At 37.5% G+C, this 22953-nt stretch overlaps 1 protein-coding gene and 2 pseudogenes across 2 annotated transcripts; 2 read left to right on the top strand and 1 right to left on the bottom strand.

The window, feature by feature from the left end:
- The first annotated feature begins 1785 nt into the window (after positions 1-1785).
- On the top strand, positions 1786-2779 carry LOC138386463 (sterol carrier protein 2-like). 2 transcript variants are annotated; one of them, XM_069472883.1, is made up of 2 exons: positions 1786-1999; positions 2115-2234. In XM_069472883.1, exons 1-2 carry the CDS (start codon positions 1859-1861, stop codon positions 2166-2168), a joined length of 195 nt encoding a protein of 64 aa, XP_069328984.1. In that variant the 5' UTR covers positions 1786-1858; the 3' UTR covers positions 2169-2234. The 2 variants fall into 2 exon arrangements, with proteins under 2 accessions (XP_069328984.1, XP_069328983.1); XM_069472882.1 differs by having other exon boundaries at positions 1786-2779.
- A 3653-nt stretch (positions 2780-6432) lies between these two features.
- LOC138385761 (small ribosomal subunit protein mS33-like) lies at positions 6433-13401 on the top strand (annotated as a pseudogene).
- An 8081-nt stretch (positions 13402-21482) lies between these two features.
- On the bottom strand, positions 21483-22620 carry LOC138385760 (serine/threonine-protein phosphatase 4 regulatory subunit 2 pseudogene; annotated as a pseudogene).
- Positions 22621-22953: the final 333 nt, after the last annotated feature.

Raw genomic sequence — 22953 nt, 5'->3', positions numbered from 1 at the left:
GGGGAACACAACACAGAGCAGAATTCTGTCAGTACTCATGAAAGGGGCATTTAGACCAGCCTAGCCAGAGAGAAATCCTCTACCCCAAAACCCAAGTTCTGGCTAGCCCCATCACTGGCTGACAAAAAGCATCCTGGGGCTTAGGCTAAATACATAAGGCAGTCAGGCCCCAAGGGCTGCAGTCCTTGGACAATTCCTGCAGGTGTGATGGCTTAAAGCCAGTGGACTTGGAATACACATGACTTGGTGAGACACCAGCTGTGGTGGCCAAGCCAGTGCTATTGTCACCGTCCCCCCAACTATAGGCAGTACAGCTCAAGGAAACTTCTTCCACTTGGGGAAAGGAAAGGGGGAGAGTTCAGAGGACTTTGTTTTGCAACTTGGGTACCAGCTCAGCCACTGTAAAATAAAGTACCAAGCAGACTCCTAAAGTCCCTGAGTCCGGGCCTTAGTTCCTGGAAGGCATTTCTGGACCCACCCTGGGCCAGAAGGAAACATGCTGCCCTGAAGTGAAGGACAGAGTCCTGGCAGGAGTCACCACCTGCTGACTAAAGAGCCCTTGGGCTTTGAATAAACATAAGAGGTAGCCAGAAAATAGTCACTATGGGCTGTGGGTAAGACTGGGCTGGTGTCAGGTGTGACCTAGAGCTGGTAGCCATGAGGGAGTGCCCACATCACTCCTCCCCCAACTCCAGCAGCCCAGAACAGAGAGCGAGGGAAGAGAGTGAATGACTTTGCCTGGTAATACAGGGAATTCTCCCATATCTTACCCAAGTCCTCCAATGTGGTCCCACCAGGAGTCTAAAAGAGTTATTACTGGGTGTTAGGCAACACCTAGTGCTGATACAGCTTCAGTGGCCAAAGACTTAGATCACAACACTCAATTCCCTTTGAAATACCTGGAAGGCCTATTCAAGAAGGATGGGTTCGAATAAGCCCAGACTGTAAAAATTATAATAAACATGTAACTCTTCAATGAACAGACATTGATGAACATCCACAAGCATCAGAAACAACCAGGAAAATATGACCTCACCAAACAAACTATTAATAAATAAGGTACTAGTGACCAATCCTGGAGCAATGGAGATATGTTACTTTTCAGACAAAAAATTCAAATAGCTGTCCTGAAGAAGCTAAATGAACTTCAAGACAACACAGAGAAGGAATTCAGAAGTCTATTAGAGAAATTAAACAAAGAGATTGAAATAATAATTTAAAAAATAAAGCAGAAAGTCTAGAGCTGAAAAATTCTATTGACAAACTGAAAACTGCATCAGAGTCTCTCAAAAGAAGAACTGATCAAGCAGAAGAAAAAATTAGCTTGAAGATAGGCTGTTTGAAAATACATAGTCAAAAGAGAAGAATTAAAAAGAATGCGGCCGGGCGCGGTGGCTCACGCCTGTAATCCTAGCACTCTGGGAGGCCGAGGCGGGTGGATTGCTCAAGGTCGGGAGTTCGAGAACAGCCTGAGCGAGACCCCGTCTCTACTAAAAATAGAACGACATTATATGGACAACTAAAAATCTATATAGAAAAAATTAGCCGGGCATAGTGGCGCATGCCTGTAGTCCCAGCTACTCGGGAGGCTGAGGCAGTAGGATCGCTTAAGCCGAGGAGTCTGAGGTTGCTGTGAGCTAAGCTGACGCCACGGCACTCACTCTAGCCTGGGCAACAAAGTGAGACTCTGTCTCAACAAAAAAAAAAAAAATAAAAAGAATGAAGCATACCTGCCCAGTGTGCTGAACTCTGCTGGCAGCTGAGAGGGGAAGCCGGAAAGAGGCAAGTTCCCGGTGCAAAGGTGGCTCTGCAGCACAATATAGGCCTTGGAGGAGCCGCCGTTGTAACGATCTACAAGATGGGTTTTCCCGAAGCTGCCAGTTGTTTTAGAACTCATCAAATTGAGGCTGCTCCAACCAGCTCTCCAGGTGATGGATTTAAGGCAAATCTTGTCTTTAAGGAGATTGAGAAGAAGCTTGGAGAGGAAGGGGAACAGTTTGTGAAGAAAATCGGTGGTATTTTTGCCTTCAAGGTGAAGGATGGCCCTGGGGGTAAAGAAGCCACCTGGGTGGTAGATGTGAAGAACGGCAAAGGATCAGTGCTTCCTAACTCAGATAAGAAGGCTGACTGCACAATCACAATGGCTGACTCCGACTTACTGGCTTTAATGACTGGTAAAATGAATCCTCAGTCGGCCTTCTTTCAAGGCAAATTGAAAATCACTGGAAATATGGGTCTGGCTATGAAGTTACAAAATCTTCAGCTTCAGCCAGGCAAAGTTAAGCTCTGAAGAACTCCCTTTTACTACTTTTGAAAATCAAGATGAAATATATAGATACATATCCATATATTTCATTATCAGAATTTAGACTGAGACTACAATTGGCAAATTGTGCAAGATAGATTTGTTTTTAAATGGGTATAACCAATCCTATTTTTCCTATGCTCTGGGCGAATAGAGCCTGGTGGTGCACTGCTACTTTGCTGAATTGCATACAACTGTGCGTTACAAAGTTAATATGGTAATTATGGTTTGGGGTAAAATTGAGTTTCAGAATAAAATTAGGAACGTAAAATCCAAAAAATTATGTAAACAAAAGCTCTTGTTTTGCTTATAAAGTATATTTAAGGATTATTCTGCTGAAGATTCAGTTTAAGAGTTTTCCTTGGAGAGAACAAGGGAAGAAACAATACCAATAGCCGGTCAGTAATTAGTTGTGCACTTAATGACCTTAATCAGTCTCTCATTAATAGTTCTTAAAATTCTGTACCGGGATTAAAAAAAAAAACAAAAAAAAACTTAAAAATTTTGCATTTCCTGCCAACAGAAACAGCATTTTCTTCGCAAATCAAAATAAAAGTAATATGATCACAACTTGGGGGGAATGTGTAACTGAATGCAGGCCTATTTTTAAAATAAAAATATTTTAAAATTTTTAAAAATGGGTTTCCTTCTTGAAAAATCAGTGTATTAGAGTCATAAAACACTGTTGTTAAAAATAACTGAACAAATAAAATTTGCTTAGAGATGCATAGTTTTTAAATTATATCTCATTTAAATTTATAAAGCTCTCAGTCTTTTGTTATAGTTTCCTTTTTCATGTGAGTTTAATTATCTGCATTTATCTTTTTTCCTAGTTTTTCTAATACTAATGTTATTTCTTATATTCAGTAAGATATGGGATACAATAATGCTTTTAGAAGATTGTTTAATAGAAAATTAAAATAGCTCTTCCTGGTTTCCTTTGTTTTTATCATATATGTTCTTTTTGCTCTGGATTTTCTAGATGGTGGAGAATAAAGAGAAGCATTGGGAGATTTACAAACTGAAAAAAAAAAAGAATGAAGCATACCTAAAAGATCTAGAAAATAGCCTCAAAAAGGCAAAGCTAAGAGTTATTGGCTTTAAAAGGAGGTAGAGAGAGAGAGATTGAGGTAGAAAGTCCATTCAAAGAAATAATAACATGGCCGGGCGCGGTGGCTCACGCCTGTAATCCTAGCACTCTGGGAGGCCGAGGTGGGCGGATCGTTTGAGCTCAGGAGTTCGAGACCAGCCTGAGCAAGAGCGAGACCCCATCTCTACTAAAAATAGAAAGAAATTATATGGACAGCTAAAAAATATATATAGAAAAAATTAGCCGGGCATGGTGGTGCATGCCTGTAGTCCCAGCTACTCGGGAGGCTGAGACAGGAGGATCGCTTGAGCTCAGGAGTTTGAGGTTGCTGTCAGCTAGGCTGACGCCACGGCACTCACTCTAGCCTGGGCAACAGAGTGAGACTCTGTCTCAAAAAAAAAAAAAAGAAAAGAAATAATAACAGAGAACTTTCCAAACTGAGAGAAAGATATCAATGTTCAAGTACAAGAAGGTCATAGAATACCAAGCAGATTTAATCAAAACAAGACTACCACAAGGCCTTTAACAACCAAACTTCCAAAGGTCATGGATAAAGAAAAGGTCCCGTCTAGGAATGGACACGCTTGAAGCTCAGACTCGGGGGGATGGGGGGGCATGGGCAATATATATAACCTGAACTTTTGTACCCCCATAATGAGCTGAAATAAAAAAAAAAATAAATAAAGAAAAGAAAAGAAAAAGTCCTAAGGGAAGCAATAAAAAAGAAAAAAAAAAACATACAAAGGAGCTCAAATAGGTCTGGCAGCAGACTTCTCAAGGGAAACATTGTAGACCAGGAGAGAGTGCCATAATATATTAAAGTGCTGAGGCAATAAAAAACCTTGATCCTAGAATATTATATCCTGCAAAAATAACCTTCAAACATGAAAGAAAAATAAAGATTTTCCCAGACAAACAAAAGCTGAGGAATTTCATCAACACCAGACCTGTCCTACAAGAAATGCTAAGAGGAGTTCTTTAATCCGAAAGAAAAGGACATTAATAAATGATAATTAATCGCCTGAAGGTATAAAACTAACTGGTAACGGTAAGTACACAAATACAGAATACTCTATTGCTATAATTGTGGTCCATAAACCACTTGTATCTTGAGTAGGAAGACTAAAAGACAAACCTATCAAAAACAAATCAACAATTTTTTGAAAGACAGTATAAAAAGGTATGAATGAAAACAGCAAAAAATTTAAAAAGTAGAAGGGGTTGGAGTTAAAGGGTAGAAAATCTATTAGATCTGTCTTTGCTTGCTTGTTTGTAAACACAGTTGTCATATGTTTAAACTAATTCATTATCAAATATTTTTTGCAATCCTCATAATAACCTCAAATCAAAAAACCTACAACAGATACACAAAAATTAAAAAGTAAGAAATTAAAACACACTACCAGGGAAAATCACTTTTAAAAGGAAGACAGGAAGGAGATAGGAAAGTAAGGAACACAAAAACGCAAATAATAACATGGCAGAAGCATATCAATAGTAACATTGACTGCAAATGGACTAAACTTTCCAGTCAAAAGACATAGAGTGAAATGGACAAAAAAAGTGAGTCAACCATATATTGTTGTTTTTAAGATTTGGACTTGACCTGATTTGGCCAGACTTTTTAATTTCCTTTTCTTCATTATTGTTGTTCTACCTTTTGCTCCACTTAGAGTTATTTAGTTATTCAGTTATCATCTAACTAGTTAGATATATTTAACTATTCCATATTGACAATAAAAATATCACAACTTCTTGCCAGAGGCTGAGGGAAAAAATGGGTATTTATTGTTTAAGGGGTATAGAGTTTCAGTTTTGGAAGATGAAAAACATTCTGGAAATGAATGGTGGTGATGGTTGCACAATATAAATGCCTTTCTTGCTACTGAACTATACACTTAAAAATAGTTAAATTGGCAAATTTTATGTTATGAATATTTTACTGCAATTTTTAAAAAATTTCAGGCCGGGCGCGGTGGCTCACGCCTGTAATCCTAGCACTCTGGGAGGCCGAGGTGGGCGGATCGTTTGAGCTCAGGAGTTCGAGACCAGCCTGAGCAAGAGCGAGACCCCATCTCTACTAAAAATAGAAAGAAATTATATGGACAGCTAAAAATATATATAGAAAAAAATTAGCCGGGCATGGTGGCGCATGCCTGTAGTCCCAGCTACTCGGGAGGCTGAGGCAGTAGGATCGCTTGAGCTCAGGAGTTTGAGGTTGCTGTGAGCTAGGCTGACGCCACGGCACTCACTCTAGCCTGGGCAACAGAGTGAGACTCTGTCTCAAAAAAAAAAAAAAAAAAAATTTTCAAAATATATTCTTAAAAATAGTTTGAATTAGAAAAATAAATTTCTCAAAATTGCAAAAATGAGATAGTTTAATACATCTTGTGCTAAATGAATCATTTATTATTTTTAATAATCTCAAGGTAAAATTAATTGAATCAATTAATCTCTCATAAAAAAATAAAAACTAAAAAAAGATATTACGACTTCAATACTGGTGGCATGCTTGCACTTCAGAAATTTATTATGGTTTGTTAAAACACGCCATCTGATAAGTATGGTTTAAATGAGATTGGTGATAATAGTAGTAGCAGATTCAAGTCTCATGACTATGTAATAGGCTGAACTGTAGACTGCTCTATTTGTGTGATTTTTAATGCCATTACAACAATATTCCACATTAAATTGTTTTGAGAGCTTCTGAAAAAAATGGCGGATTAGTGGTGGCCTCCTGGCTCACTGCTCCCAGAGAAGGAGGTGAAGAACTCGGAGGGCTACACACGAGTGGATCATTCCCCCTACCACTGAGAACAGCACTGTGACTCTACAGAGAAACAGCATGGGATACGCAGTACAGGAAAGAAGGTGAAAGGGAGATACGTTTGCAAAGACTGGAACGTGAGAAATACAATACGGGCCGGCCACCTGGCCAGCCAGCACAGTGCAATCTGACCCACAGGAGGACGCCCAGCTCCCCCACAGACCTCCACACCCACTCAGACAGGGACGCACCTGAAGTCGGTGCAAAGCCATGGCACCAGACGACAAGCTCTGTGGAAGAGACAATAGCAGGAAACATTTTGAACTCTTCCGTGCTCTGTGCTGGGACCACACTGGGCAGGGGAGAGACTGGTTTCAGTGGTTAAGTCCCACAGCTGCGACCATGCAAGAGAGTTTGGAGGTAGGTACCTTGCCTCTGATGATCGGCAGGACCAGAATACAGGAGGTGAACACCAAAACTGGAAACCACTGGTGATTCAGCCAGCTCAGGACGGGACAAAAGGAGCAGGGACCTCTGCTAGTTAGATGTGAGACTGAAAGACTGTGATGCAGAGGTGACAGCTGGTGGTCTGTTGATTCAGCCCACTAGACAGGCTTCTGCCAACTCTTGAGCGGCCACCCCCAATGCTAGCTCTCCAGGGGTGGGAGGCCACCATCTTCGGGGTCCCCAGCCCAGAGACACTGCAGCACACGGTGGTTTCGGGCAACAACCCTCCCCCAGCCCGGGGACTTTCGTGCCAAGCCAGGCAGACTCTGCCCTTGGAGGTGGGAAGAAGCAAGAAAAGCCACTTTCTCTATGCTGCTGGCATGAATCTGTGGGACCCTGGTGCTGAAAAATAGTTGGAGGCCTATTGATTCAGCCCACCGGATCGGTTTTGGCAGACTCTTGAGTGCTCACCCCCAATGCTAGTTCTTCAGGGTCCATCTTTGGGGTCCCCAGCCCAGCGATGCTGCTACACGTGGCAGTTTCAGGCAACACCCATCCCCCAGCCTGAGGACTTTCGTGCTGGGTGCAGCAGACCCCACCTTTGGAGGTGGGGCAGAGAAAGAAAAGCCACAATATACTACAATTTTCTCCTCTTATTTTTTTTAAATGTTTCACTACTATATGGACCTATTATATAAGGAACTTAAACTACTCAATAGTAAGAAAACAAATAACCAATTAAAAAATAGGCAAAGGACCTGAACAGACATGTCTCAAAAGAAGATGTACAAATGGCCAGTGAGTATGTGAAAAAATGCTCAACATCTCTAATCATCAGGGAAATGCAAATTAAAATCACAATGACATATCACCTCATATCTGTTAGGATGGCTACTATCAAAAAGATGACAGATAAGTGTTGGTGAGGATGCAGAGAAAAGGGAAACCTTGTACACTGTTGGTGGGAATATAAATTAGTACAGCTATTATGGAAAGCTGTATGGAGGTTCCTCTAAAAACTAAAAATAGACTTACTCTGTGGTCCAGAAATACCACTACTGGCTATATATGCAAAGGAATTGAAATCAGTATGTCAATGAGACACCTGCACTCCCATGTTTGTTGCAGCACTATTCACAATAACAAGATATGGAATCAACCTAAGTGCCCATCAACAAATGAATGGATAAAGAAAATGTGATATATACATACAGTGGAATACTACTTGGCCTTACGAAAACCCACAAAATGTTGTCATTTGCAACAACATGAGTGAATCTAGAGAACATTATGCTAAATGAGATAAGCTCCGCACAGAAAGATAAATATGACATGATCTCAGTTATAGGTGGAATCTGAAAGAATTGAACTCATAAAGAAGAGAATTGAGGCCAGGTGCGGTAGCTTACACTTGTAATCCCAGCACTTTGGGAGGCTAAGGTGGGAGGATCTCTTCAGGCCAGGGGTTCAAGGCCAGCCTGGACAACATAGTGAGACCACCGTCTCCACACACACACAAAGAAAATTAAACGTCCGTGTTGGCATGCGCCTATATGCCCAGTTACTTAGGAGGCTGAGGAAGGAGGATCACTTGAGCCCAGGAGTTGAAGTTGACAGTGGGCTATGATTGCACCACTGCACTCCAGCCTGAATGACAGAGGGAGACCCTGTCTCTTTAAAAAAAAAAAAATAGAGTAGGAGTTACCAAAGGGTGAGGGGGTTGGGGAAGATGGAGAAAGGGGAAATGTTGGTCAAAGTGTAAAAAGGGTACAAAGTTTCAGTTAAACAGGAGGAATAAGTTCTGGTGATCTACTGCACAGCAGGGTGATTACAGTTAATAATAACATATTGTATATTTCAAAATCACTAAAAGAGTGGATTTAAAATGTTCCCACCACAAAGAAATGACAAGTATGTGAGGTGATGGATATGTAAATCAGTCTAATTTGCTCACTTCACAATGTATACATGTATCAAAAACATCACATTTTACTCCATAAATATACACAATTATTATTTGTCAATTAAACATAAAACTCCTTTTAAAAAGCTATGCTGTGTTTCTGGTTGAATCTGAAATCTGCATCGCTTGGTTGAGGTCTGCTTCCTTTGCTTCACTTTTACTCTAGATGGCAGCAGCAGAACAAAATAGAGGCGAAAAAGCTGTTCTCAAAGAAATGTATTCTCTATCTGCTATGGAAAAAAGATCTCAGGATGTTATTTTAAATAAAATAACCCCTTAAAAATTTTTCTTTCAGCATAGAAATACTTTAACTACATTTCAATGATTAAAAATCAATGTACAGATGTCTTTATAATTGTTCAACTTGTCAGACCAGTGATAATGAAATATTTATAGAAAAAAATTTGTATAACAATATCTCTGTAATACAATCTATTCACAAATTTACATTTGGAAGCAGAGTTGTCAAGGCTGAATATCAAATATACTTCTTTTTATTATTTATTTATTTATTTATTTGACATAGGGGTCTCTATCACCCAGGCTGGGGTACACTGATGCAATCATAGCTCACTGCAGCCTCAAACTTCTGGGCTCAAGCAATCCTCCTGCCTCAACCTCCCAAGTATCTAGGACTACATACATGCACCAGCACAGCCAGCTAAGCAAATATACTTTTTTCCTTAATTAACTGATTTTATTAACTGACAAATAAAAATTGTATATATGCATCCCAATTGCCCCTCCAGATAATAGTCCATTTTTCTGTATCCCTTTACAACTAAACTCCTAGAAAGACTTACTGTCTCCACTTCTTCAACTCCTATTCTTATTATTTTTTTTTTCCTTGAGACAGGTTCTCACTCTGTCACCCTGGCTAGAGTACAGTGGCATCATCATAGCTCACTGCAGCCTGGACGCAAGGGATTCTCCTGCCTCAGCCTCATGAGTAGCTGAGATTACCGGTATATGCCACCATGCCTCGCTTATTTTTCTATGTTTTTGTAGAGTCAGGGTCTCACTCTTGCTCAGGCTGGTCTCGAACTCCTGACCTCAAGTGATCCTCTTACGTTGGCCTCCCTAAGTGCTAGGATTACAGGCATGAGCCAACGTACTCAGCCTCCATTCTTTTGTTTTTATCTTTTTATTTTAAAACATTAAGGGGTACAAATGTTTCTGTTATGTAGGTACTTGTATGAGGCTTAAGTCGGGGCTTTTAGTGTGCCCATCACCAAAATAGTGTTCATTGTACCTGATAGGTAAGTTTTTTACCCCTCACCCCCTCCTGCCTTCCCCCTTCTTGGTGTTCAATGTGTTTTACATTTCTTTGTGCCTATGTTTGCCCATTGTTTAGCTCCGAATTATTAGAGAGTACGTGTGGTGTTTGTTTTTCCATTTCTGAGATATTTCACTTAGGATAATAGTCTCCAGTTCCATCTAAGTTGCTGCAAAAGACATTATTTTACTCCTTTTTATGGCCGAGTAGTACTCCATGGTTTATATATACACCATGTTTTCTTTATCCACTCATCAATTAATGGGCACTTAGGTTGATTCCACATCTTTGCAATTGTGAATTGTCCTGCAATAAACATTCAAGTGCAAGTGACTTTTTTAGAAAATGACTTATTTTCTTTTGAATCGATACCCAATAGTGGAATTGCTAGATTGAATGGTAAGTCTACATTCATTTCTTTGAGGAATCTCCATGCTGTTTTCCATAGAGGGTTCACTAACCTGCAGTCCCACCAACAGTATATAAGGATTCCTGTCTCTCTGCATTCATGCCAGCATCTATTGTTTTTGACTTCTTAGTAATGGCCATTCTGACAGGGGTAAGGTGGTATGTTGTTGTTGTTTTAATTTGCATTTCCCTGATGATTAGTGATGTTGAGATTTTTTCATATATTTTTTGGCCACTTTTCTATCTTCTTTTGAAAAACTGTTCATGTCTTTTGCCCACTTTTTAATGGGGTTGTTTTTTTCTTGGTGATTTATTTGAGCTATTTATAGATTCTGTGTATTAGCCCTTTGTCAGATATATAGTTTGTGAATATTTTCTCCCATTCTGTAGGTTGTATATTTGCTCTATTGACTATTTCCTTTGCTTTGCAGAAACTTTCCAATTTAATTAAGTCCGATTTATTTATTTTTGTTGTTGTATTTGCCTTTGGGGTCTTAGTTATAAATTCTTTTCCTAGGCCCATGTCTAGAGGAGTTTTTCCTAGGGTTCCTTCCAGAATTTTTATGGTTTCAGGTCTTGCATTTAGGTCTTTAATCCATCTTGAGTTAATTTTTGTATAAGGTGAGAGATAGGGATCCTGTTTCATTCTTCTGCATGTGTTTATCCAATTTTCCAGCACCATTTATTGAACGGGGCTTCCTTTCTTCAGTGTATGTTTTTGTCTGTTTTGTCAAAAATCAGTTGGTCATAGCTATATGGTTTTATTTCTGGGATCTCTATTCTGTTCCATTGGTGTGTGTGTCTATGTTTATACCTGTACCATGCTGTTTTCGTTACTATGGCCTTGCAGTCTAATTTGAAGTCAGGTAATATGATGCCTCCAGATTTGTTCTTTTTGCTTAAGATTGCTTTGGTTATTCAATCTCTTTTTCAGTTCCAAATGAAGAGTAGAGTTATTTTTTCTAGATCTGTGAGATATGATGTTGGTATTTTGATGGAGATTGCATTAAATCTGTAAATCAAGGGTATCCAAATCAGGAAAGAAAAGGTCAAACTATCCCAGTTTGCCGATGATGTGATGATTTCTTGTATCTAGAAAACTCTACAGACTCCACGAAAAGACTCCAAGAATTGATAAATAAATTCAGTGAAGTCTCAGCTTACAAAATCAATGTACACAGATCAGTACCATGTTTATATACTAATAACAGTCAATCTGAGAGTCAAATCAAGGACTCGGTACCATTTATAATAGCTACAAAGAAAATAAAATACCTAGGAATATACTTAACCAAGAAAGCAAAAGATCTCTATAAGGAGAACTACAAAACACTGATGAAAGAAATCATAAATCACACAAACCAAATGGAAAAACATCTCATGCTCATGGATTGGTAAAATCAATATCATTAAAATGTCCATACTGCCCAAATATACTTTTAAAGTTGATGGAAACTCGTCTTGTAAGGGCCAAATTTTCAAATAGATAACAGATAGAAATTCTCTGGATGAATACCTTACAGAAATAAAACTATCAATAATACTTTTCTAATAAATTTATGTTTTTAAAGTTATTTCAAATGAAAATATAGACATGAAACTGGCTTTCTCTTTTTAAAATTATAGTTTGTAAGTATTTAAAAAGAAGTCATTTTATTATAAAATGACATTTTCCACCATTGCTTTCTAAGCTGAGAGGATTTATGATTCCAAAGCAGAATTTATAGCTGAGATTACAGAAATATTTTAAAAACAAAGAGACTTGGAGAGGAGCCAAGAGATTAAAAGAAGGACGAAAGTTGTCATCACTTTCAAAAAGAGACTTCCAGAAAACATAGTTTACTTAACTTGACATTATATCCTCACACAATTCTAGTCTGGATTAAAAAGAGGATTCTCAAGGGCTTAGAAAATAGAGTTGTCCAGGTTTTGTGCCTTATAGCTCTAGAGAGTGCAATTCACACTTCTATATTCATATATTTATGTATTTATTAAGATAATTTTTCTGCAGAAGGCATCAAAATATCTTGGAGAAGTGTTCTTTTTCTAAGCCACACAAAGGTGCCATGTGGACTAATGGTGGCCCTGTTATCATGAGCTAGAATGGCTTCATCAAGGAAAAGCCCTGCCAAACTCACACTTTTCTTTTTGTGCTAGAATTATTGGCTTGATAAATCAGAATTAATTAATCAAAATATTTAGTTTATAATTTTTCAATCAATTATTTAACTAGATCAATGGAGAGGCAGCATAGAATAGTTTCAAGAACCCAGGCTTTTGAGCGGAGATCTTACTTGGGTTTGTAGCTCTGCCATTTACTCATAGGCGCTGCTGGTGTTTGTGTGAATTGGAAAGCAACTTGGCAACAGGGAATTGGAGCATTAGTACTTTTTATTCCTTTTGATCTAATCATTGCATTCAAGAAATATAACAAGAAGGGAAAAAAATCAGGAAGGTTGAAAATGCTTTTTTTTTCCCCCTCCTCCACTGTGAAGGAATGAAAAAGCTTTATGCACAAAAAAGTTCATCATTATGTGATTTACAATAGTGAACAACCTGGAAATCAGGTACAACAGGGGAATAGTTAGGTTAAATTATAAGACATAGTAAAATTCAGTAATCAAATAAATATTTATCAAGGGTTTACTACATGCCATGTATTCTGCTAGGCACTGGAGATTTATCAGTTAACAAAATAGATATGGAATCTGACTTTCCTATGATAACAATTTAATGTCAAGTTAAAAAAAAAAGCAAGAGGCCTTCTAGGAGGAGGGCACACGGGTGTGGAAGGTCAGGTCCAGGGACTCTTTCTGCTTGCTGCTCAAGAAATATCTTCACTTTCAGAATGTGCCTTGCACGTGTCTCCTCTAAGTGCCCGCCTATTTGGTGAAGTTGCCAGGCTTACTGATTCCAAGTCCAAGAAAGTGTTGAAACTGTTTAGTGAACAGCCTTTGGCAAAGAGGAAGGAGACTTACAACTGGTATCCAAATCACAACACTTATCTTGCACTCATGGGAACACTCCGATTTCTTGGCCTCTCCAGCATCAGGATTTTAGAGATGAGCAAATGCATCTCAAGAAGCTTCATGGAAAGAGAAAACCAAGGAAAGGAGAAGGGAAAAGAGCAGCAAAAAAGAAATAGTGTTGGTCCATCAAGAAAGAAGAAAGTGTATTTATCATCTTTTGACATATTGGAGGAATGTAATCTTCCTAAGTGAAAGTTGTTTGGAGGAACACATCATCTCTGTGTTGAAGTCTAATCCAGTTAAATTGTGACTGGTTTCTTGAACACATTCTAACTGCAAAATTATTTTGGCCTTGGCTTTGTAATCTGAGGTTTACCTAATTCTCTAATGAAATGAATACATAAATTTTTTAAAAAGGCAGAGGCAGGCCGGGCGAGGTGGCTCACGCCTGTAATCCTAGCACTCTGGGAGGCCAAGGCGGGAGGATCGCTCGAGGTCAGGAGTTCGAGATCAGCCTGAGCAAGAGCAAGACCCCCGTCTCTACTAAAAAGTAGAAGGAAATTATCTGGACAACTGAAAATATGTAGGAAAAATTAGCCGGGCATGGTGGCGCATGCCTGTAGTCCCAGCTACTTGGGAGGCTGAGGCAGTAGGATTGCTTGAGCCCAGGAGTTTGAGGTTGCTGTGAGCTAGGCTGACACCATTGCACTCTAGTCTGGGCAACAGAGTGAGACTCTGTCTAAAAAAAAAAAAAAAAATTAAAAAAATTAAAAAATAAAAAAGGCAGAGGCAAATCCTTATAATAGTATACTATCTACTATATAATTTACATACATATATGTATAAATCTGTATATGCAGGAAAAATACTAGAAGAAAATACATCAAAATGTTAACAATTGTTATCTCTTTTGTTACAATAATTGCTGTATACTTTTTAATGAATATGCTACTGTCAAAAAATTTTTTTTGTTTATACAAAATGGCATTGTACCAAAGGTGGTCTACAATAGAAAGAAAATCTTATCTAATAATATACTCAAAAGTCAAGATCACTTCATGGTACAGAAAATCCCTACGGATATAAAGAGAAATTACACTGTCTTTTTCTGTGTTTTGATTTCCCTTACGGTGTCCTCTGCAAAGCCTACTTCCTCCTCAGCACTGGCAAGGCCTGTTCTTATGCAGAGAGGGACTGCAGGCAGCACATTCCACCCAGGTGACACAAGGGGGTGCACAGGCCCTGCTTCCAAATGCTTCCCATTGTCCTCCTGGAAGAAAGAAGGGGAAAAAAAAAAGAAAAAACTTACATTTGATTTAGTGACCGGTTACAAATGTCTTAATAGGCTTATGTATACAGTTCATAGTGGGTTTCTAAACTGAGAGGTCTCTGAGGGCATGATCCTGTGTACAAACCATCTCTCTACTACCCCACATTCATTTCATGAGAAAAAATATCTCAAGAGAATGAGTGGTCTTTTAAAGCACAAATAGTAAAACTGGAGACAGTCTAAATGGCCCAGAATAGGGATTATTAAATGAGCTGTGGCACATAATAAATAAATCAGAAAATAATCATTAAAAATTATGTAGACATGGAAAGGACATTAAAAAGCAATTTATACAATAATATGTACAATATGGTCTAATTTTTATTTAAATTTATTATATGAATAAATAGAAAAATATAGAAAGATGTATGACAAAATATTAACAGTCATTATCCTTAAGAGATGGGTGACAGGTTATTTTTTATTGCCTTCTTCCTGTATATCTACATTTTATAATTTTTGTCTATAATGAATAAGGATTTGTTTTTAAAACAATAATAATGTGAGTTCTCCCAAATAAAAATAAATACCAGGGTAGGCACAGTGGCTCACACCTGTAATCCTAGCACTCTGGGAGGCTGAGGCGGGTGGAGCGTTTGAGCTCAGGAGTTCGAGACCAGCCTGAGGAAGAGTGAGACTCTGTCTCTACTAAAAAAATAGAAAGAAATTATCTGGATAACTAAAAATATACAGAAAAAAATTAGCCGGGCATAGTGCTACATGCCTGTAGTCCCAGCTACTCGGGAGGCTGAGGCAGAAGGATTGCTTGAGCCCAGGAATTTGAGGTTGCTGTAAGCTAGGCGGACGCCATGTCACTCTAGCCTGGGCAACAGAGTAAGACTCTGTCTCAAAAATAAAAAAATTATAAAAATAAATAAATAAATACCAGTTTTTATGACCTTTATTAATTAAATATATACGTAAATCACTGCAAATCGCCCAGAGATATGGTGACACTATAGTCCTGTTTGCCAAAGACAGTTCCACTTTATGACTGTTTTTCTGCTGTAACTATTAATATTGTCGCTTTCACTCTCAAAAGTCTAAATGATAAGTCATAGGGATATTTTTAAATTTTTCCCAGGAATTTCACAAGCCTTGCAGCTTTCCCCTTTATATCAGCAGGCTGTTTCCAAGTCAAAGGATCGTAATCCTTATCTCTACCAATGTGCTAAGATGAAAGGCTAGTCCAGAAATTCTGAGATTCCCAGGGCTCCATGAGGGTCAGCACGGGGCCAGGGTATACCCCAACACCCATCTGAATCATAGTCAATACAGGATGTTTTTGAGCTCCAGCTTGACCCCTTAGCTGAAGTGCCCGTAAGGCACTCAACCATCAGGACCCCTTCTGACATGTCTTTTGGGACAGAACCTTAGCACTACTATTAATATGATAGATAATACTTTTCAAAGCACTACTATACATGTAAAATCAACCATCCTACTGCCTTGGTCAAAATTCCTCGGATTAAAAGTAACAAACACCACTTGAATAGCATGTAAAAATGAAACACTTTTGAAATTAATCTAAGGGTATCTCATCAGATTTAAAGGACAGAGCCCAGCGAGGCTCTGAGTCCTAATTCCCAAGGGACAGAATCTAATTGATTCAGTACAATGAATGGATTGGCTCCTACTGAGTCAGGTGTCTACCCTCACTCAATCAGTTATGGCCAGGAAGTGGTAGAATTACAGTACTAAAATGGCATACCCATGTGAATTAGGGAAAAGGAATGTAATCTGGGTAGGCATCCCCACGAGAATATGCTAGCTTTCCCTCCTTCGGAGAAGTTGGCAAGTTTCTCTTCTTCGATGACATAATCCAACTACACAAGCAGAAATGAAGGAGCTCTTACCCACACATCACAAGTATTGTGATGACACTTCCCATAACACCCTCAACCAGAGTTTTCCTCAGAGCTTTCTTAATTCTATTGCCAACATCCAAGGAACTAAGATCATAGATAGTCCTTATCCACTTTCTTCCATACCTTAAATCCTGTGATGAAGAGTACTGAGGAAGTCTTGAGTCACTCATCTGAAAAGCAAAATTTTTATTCATTTGCTTTTTCATCCATTCACTCACGTTAACAAACATTTATTGCATTGCTACCAAGTGTCAGGACCAGTGCTGTGGGCAGAGATAAGACATAGTCCTTATTCACAAGCCTTTAACAATGTACTGAGAGAGTCAAAGAGATAAAAGAATAATTATGTTACAGTGTGATCTGACATACAACAGAAGTATATATAAAGTGTGCTGAGTGCAGAGAAAAAGGGTCTAAATTAAACTTTGAGAAATTAAAAAAGATATCAGAAAGGAGATTGTATTTTTTTTTTTGGACACTGAAAGACTTTTCCTGATGGAGATGAAGAGGAAGTTTCCAAGCTAAAACATGATGATAATAAATAGCTACCATATACTTAACATTTACTGCATGTAGATACTCTGCCATATGCTGTACGTGGATTATCTTGTTTAAACCTTGCAACCCAGCTGGTCTGCCTGTCACTCCTTTAGCCATGTGTATCTCAGGATCAGCCAGCCATTTAGAACATGAGATCCCCAGTAGGACAGAACTGTGAACACATAGGAATGCCAGCTGACATGCTGAAAATACTCATGTTGTATGTGAGAAAACAAGAACTCTTATACACTGCTGGTGGAAATACCACTTCCTAGAGGACAATTTGTCAATGTGCATTAAAACTCACTCCTAGAAATTTGCCTTAGGGAAATAACTGAGAATTTAGGAAAAGATATAACTACAAGGATATTCATCACAGTATTATTCACAGTAACAATCTGAAGTGTCCAATAATGTCATAACAAAATATAGTGTAGATGTATTATTATTTAATGTAAAGATGTCCATGGTAAGTTTTTAAAATTCAATATATAAGCAGAATATATAGAATAGTCTCAATTATTTTGTGTGTATATATAAATATATGCATATAAATTAAAAATGTACATGTATTTTAAATGCGCATATTTAAATCTATATGTTTATAGATTTGGGTATTTTTCTTTATGTATACATTTTAGTTTATATATGTATATACATCTATATTAAACACTAGAATGATATACACTAAAGTTTATCAGTGATTTCTCTGAACAAAAATTTGAGGGTTGGATAATCTTTCTTTTGGCTTATTACTACTTTCAAACTTTTCTACAATAAGATCATATTACTTATGTAAATAAAACAAAATGATACCTTTCAATGCCATTTATTAATAGTATTAATAATCTAATCATTTGTTTAAATTTATCAAATCGAGGAACAAGATCTCAAGGTGTGACCTACACTTGACATAAAATTACTTGGTAGTTTGGTTTTTGTTATTTTTGAGTTAAGAGTCTCGCTTGGTCACCCTGGATAGAATGCTATGGTGTCATCATAGCTCACTACAACCTTAAACTCCTGGGCTCGAACAATCCTCTTGCCTCAGCCTCTGGAGTAGCTGGACTATAGGCGCGTGCCACGATCCCTGGCTAATTTTTCTTTCTTTCTTTCTTTTCTTTTTTTTTTTTTTTTGAGACAGATTCTTGCTCTGTTGCCTGGTATAGAGTGCCATGGCGACAGCCTAACTCATAGCAACCTCAAACTCCTGAGCTCAAGCGATCCTCCTGCCTCAGCCTCCCAAGTAGCTGGGATTACAGGCCTGTGCCATCATGCCTGGCTAATTTTTTCTATTCTTAGTGGAGACTGGAGTCTCGCTTTTCCTCAGACTGTTCTCAAACTCCTGACCTCAAGTGATGTGCCTGCCTCAGCCTCCCAAAGTGCTAAGATTACGAGCGTCCACCACACCTGCCAAAATTACCTGGTATTCATCTAGGCGTGATATCTCTGAAAATGGTGGTAAATTTTTGCATTTTTAAATAATATTTTCATAGAGATTATTTACATATTCAAATTATATCCTATTCCAATGAAGCTGAAGAATCCAAAAAGGGGGAAATTCCTAACCTGCCACTTGCCTGTAATTTGAGCATTGGTAAGTCATATAAACTCTCTGAGCTTCAGATTGATTATCTATAAAAAAGGAAATTATAACCTATCTAACCAGTTCTTATAAGCATTGAATAAATGTACCTGCATACACTTTATAAACGTTATACTAATGTTATACTAATGTTCAGTGGAATTTTAACTAAGATCAGATGTTAGGTCTTAAGTTCTCCTCTGGGAATCTTCTAATTTTTAAAAATGTCCAACAGCTTTATAGACTACACAGTTATTCTTTTTTATTCAGTCATACTCAATCCATAAGGTATCACCAACCCAGAAAAATTGTATTCTTATTAATGGGTTTGGCCACTGCTCTTCTAGCTTTAGAGATTTATCATCGAGAAAGAATTTCACATTGCTACTAGAAACCTTTTATAAAACTGATTCAAGCCTCTTAATGCATTTAATTGCCCCATACAGCAAAGTGCTAAGTCTGACAGAGTAGCCAATGACCATGCTCATACTAATTTTAAGTCCCTAGTCTTTCTGTAACTATTTACCCAAGGATTCCAAAACTAAAGTCACACTTCTCCCTGTTATGGTTAAAAAGTCAGTTATCTGAGTCATTGGTATTTCTTTTCTAGTCTAGCTCCTTATGCCCTCCCTAATCTGAGAAACCATTTTTAAACATGCTGAACATGAGATTTGATTCAACCCCATTTCATCTGTTGAGTTCTATCTCTGTTTTTTATGGCTTCATAAGACACCTGTTTCCTGATACATTATTGGAAACCACAATGTAATATGACATTAGAGTCTAGTTATAGAAAGTGATTTTCTTTGCAATAAAATTTTTTTCTACTTTTCACAAACATAGTCTTTCCTTCAGGTTAGCTTTTGACAAATACTCATAAAATCATATTAGCAATGCTAGTAAGCACATTTGCTTGGAGAAACCAAGAAGATCCTAATTTTGGAATCTTAAATTCTTTTGGCATCTCTAAATTTGAAAAATGATCTGGGTGGTGAGCTTTTAACGGTGTGTTCTAATCTTTTGGCCTGTGACACCATTATGAACACACTAGGGCACATGTGAGGGATGTTTCCCTTCCCTCCCCTCCCCATCATCCACCAGCCCAGCCAGCTGTTCTGATTTACTCCAATTCTCTATCCTTAATGTTTACAAGGGTGGGTAATGGAATAGCAACTGTAAAGGAAACTGAACTCAAAGCATTCTTCTTTGTCCATTAAACTATACTTCAATTCAATACCTTTTATTATAGTTGCTTATTTAATTATAATTTGCTGTACTTGCTTCACCTGTAGACCATAAATTCTGCTGCTGTTTCTCCATTATCTAACATAGGGCCTGCTACAAAGTAGGTGCTGAATAATAATATGTCAAATGAATGAATCCTCTCTCCTAATCCTGGTCTTCATTTTTATTAACAAAATTAATCAATCAGGTGGGGACTCTCAAGGGGATGGCCATATGAGTCAATTGCAAAAAATATGGTCTACCAGTGAGTGGTAGGCAAAGTTTGGTCTCTGGAATGTGTATGAGTCCCAGTGTCATCCACAATAAAGATGGGGTTGTGGTTTTTTTTGTTTGTTTTTTGGTGGTTTTTTAAATAAAATTAATATTTACTGCTTTATATGAATATTATATTGAAAGCCCAAGCATTCAGGTTACACACAGAAATTATATAATTATATACCACCTCACAAAGACAGCAAACTTATTACATTCTACAAAATCTACTTTACAGAAATTTAAAAATTCTAAATATCAAAAGGTACAGCTGAAGAAACAGGTATAAATTTGGCATCCAGTAATGTTGACAAGGAAGTTGCAGCTTGCATGACTTTAAATATGCGAATTTGAAAATATTGAGTGTAATCATTGTGCTTTGTGTTGATCTGAAAAATATAACACTGGCTGTCAAAGAAACGTGTACAGAAATATTTAATGCACTTCAAAATGTTGTACAAATTATGGTGGTTACTATGCACCCCTAAAGTTTCAGTCATTTAGTTCATGTACATTACTAAAGTAATATATTAATTCTTCCAGTACAGTGGTGTTTCATACCATTGACATTTGCATACTCTAGAATAATTTAGAAAGAAATGTGTAATATTCACAATGTTCAGAAAAGCAAGCAAAAGGTCAAGGAACCTGCCCAGTTCTTCTGAGATGGTCTGTCAGCTTCATAAGCATTCATTCTACAAGATAGTAAGCTAATGTTTGAACACAATTTCCAAGACAAAGCACATTTTCTCATAAATAATGAAGTCTTTTTTTCTCAGGCACCTCAGAAGTATACAAAAGAATTTCAGTTTGAACAGATCTCTTGGAATGTGTTTAACCTGGTATTTCAACAGACCTAAGATTTCCAGGGTTTCACAAGCGCCATGTTTTATTTGAATTACTCAGAAGAGAAAGAAAATGTCTACTGAAAGAAATGAACTCAATCATTACCAATAGAAAAAGTATCCACTGTATTCATCTCTTTCCTATAGAAACAGAAAAATATAACATTTGCCCCCTTAGAGTATTACATATATGTATATATGATTTAAGTTCCATTGTACATAGTCAAACAATAAAATCTGGAAACCAGCATGAAACCCTATAATTCACATGTTAAAATGTTGAAACTATGACCAAAAATATGAAAACTGCTAGAACTGTCAGAAACAAACCTGACAAAGAGCTTTTTTGCATATGGATAAACTAAATGTGATAATCTCAAAAAATTTTCAAAATTATAGTTATTACTTTTCAGTATAAAAAGTTGAATTCTAAATTTAAAAAAAAAAAAATCTACACAAACCACTGATTTGATCAGACTGAAAAAAAAAGTCAGTGGTAAGCAGGACCCAGAGGAGCTGATATTCACAGTTCTTACATGCACAACTCTTTATTTTACAACCTGCTTCTCTTGTAAAAACTAAAAGTCCACTTTTACATAAAAGTTTTATACAGTGTCAAAACCAGAATTGTATGTAAAATACTGCATCTAAATGTTTCCAAATAGTCTCGTTGCGTTGGTTCATCTGTGACTTCTGTGGCTTCATCATCATTTTCAATAGATGATTCTGAGAGAATCTCTCCAGTTTTGCAGGAATTGGATCCTATGAATTCTTCTGTTTCGTGGCACTCAGAAGAACTACAGGGTCTGTGTTTTCATTACCTTCAGAATGTAGCAAATCTTTCTCATCTTAAGACAGATCAGATTCCTCCATTTGATTATTTTCCTCAGAAGTCTCTTCATTCACAGTTAAGGCATCTTCAGATTCTTTTCCTTGATTTTTTCTTTCTGGGATCATTTCTCTTGATGTCATAAAAGACTCTGGAAATAAGCAAATGTTATCGTAGTTAAATTTTATTTTTAAAATATCTCCACAGATAAGTTTCAGGAATTCAGATATTCTATAGTTCAAATAATATCCCCTGAAATTCTTCAGCAACTACATACAGGTGGGAGAAAAGTCCAACATCAGCATTACAAGGAGTTCCACTATGTTAATTTATTTCAGGAAAATAATAAATACAAGAATTTGAGGTTCCACAGAATTATTTTTGGAAAAATAGAAAAAAAAAAAAAAAAGAATTTGAGGATCTCCTTACTCCACCCTTTTACAGATGGTCTCTAAATGCCTTCTTCCTCTTCATCCTCTTCTTCATGGTCTTCTGTACAGTGCTGCCTGGTACAACTACTTTCTTTGTCTTTATCCTGAGATGAAGATGATGCCTCTGTTTCTTCTACCATAACTGAAGAAATTTCACTGGCAGCTGTTTGGCCATTTCTCTGACTTCACCTTCTTTGTCAAACCTGAGTCTTTTTACCTCATGCCCCTCAGCTTCCACAGTGTCTTCATCTGGGTGTTTATTTTTTACAGGGCTCACTGAAGAAAATTCTGATTCAGAGGTCAGAGAGTCCCTGTGATTTTTCTCTTCATTTGGCTGTAAGTTTGACTCTTTTTTGCCTGTGCTCTCAGGCAAACCATTTGTTGTCTTGGGGGCTGACAAAGAAACCTTTGGTGGATTATATTACACCTCTCAGCATAGCTTGGTGAATCTCCAGGAAACATAACACCATTCATTCGATTTAAACTATTGGAATGGTTTTTCTCTGAAGAAGGATAAGCACAGCTAACAGCCATCACATTCTTTTCTACTCCTCTGAGAAATTTGTCTGTTCCTGTATAGTTTCTCCTTGGATCTGTTAACAATTCACATAATCACTGAATAGTAAAAGGGATACTGTCACATTAATTGTCACATTAAATCCAGTGACAATTTTCAGTGTTCTTTTCCTTCATTTCATCAAAGAGAATATATTCAACAGAGGTTTGGGAACTCAACTTCTGAAATTATCCATTTAGTTTCTCCAGTTTGAAAATAAAATAGCCCTTAAATTGGGACCACTGAA

Source organism: Eulemur rufifrons, chromosome 7 (assembly GCF_041146395.1).
Source record: "Eulemur rufifrons isolate Redbay chromosome 7, OSU_ERuf_1, whole genome shotgun sequence".
NCBI lineage: Eukaryota > Metazoa > Chordata > Mammalia > Primates > Lemuridae > Eulemur > Eulemur rufifrons.
Note: the sequence above shows the minus strand (reverse complement) of the source record. Positions and strands in the feature narration are given on the sequence as shown.

Bases quoted from the DNA above. Each gene is read 5' to 3' on its own strand.
- LOC138386463 (XM_069472882.1), top strand. From the start codon at position 1,859: ATGGGTTTTCCCGAAGCTGCCAGTTGTTTTAGAACTCATCAAATTGAG.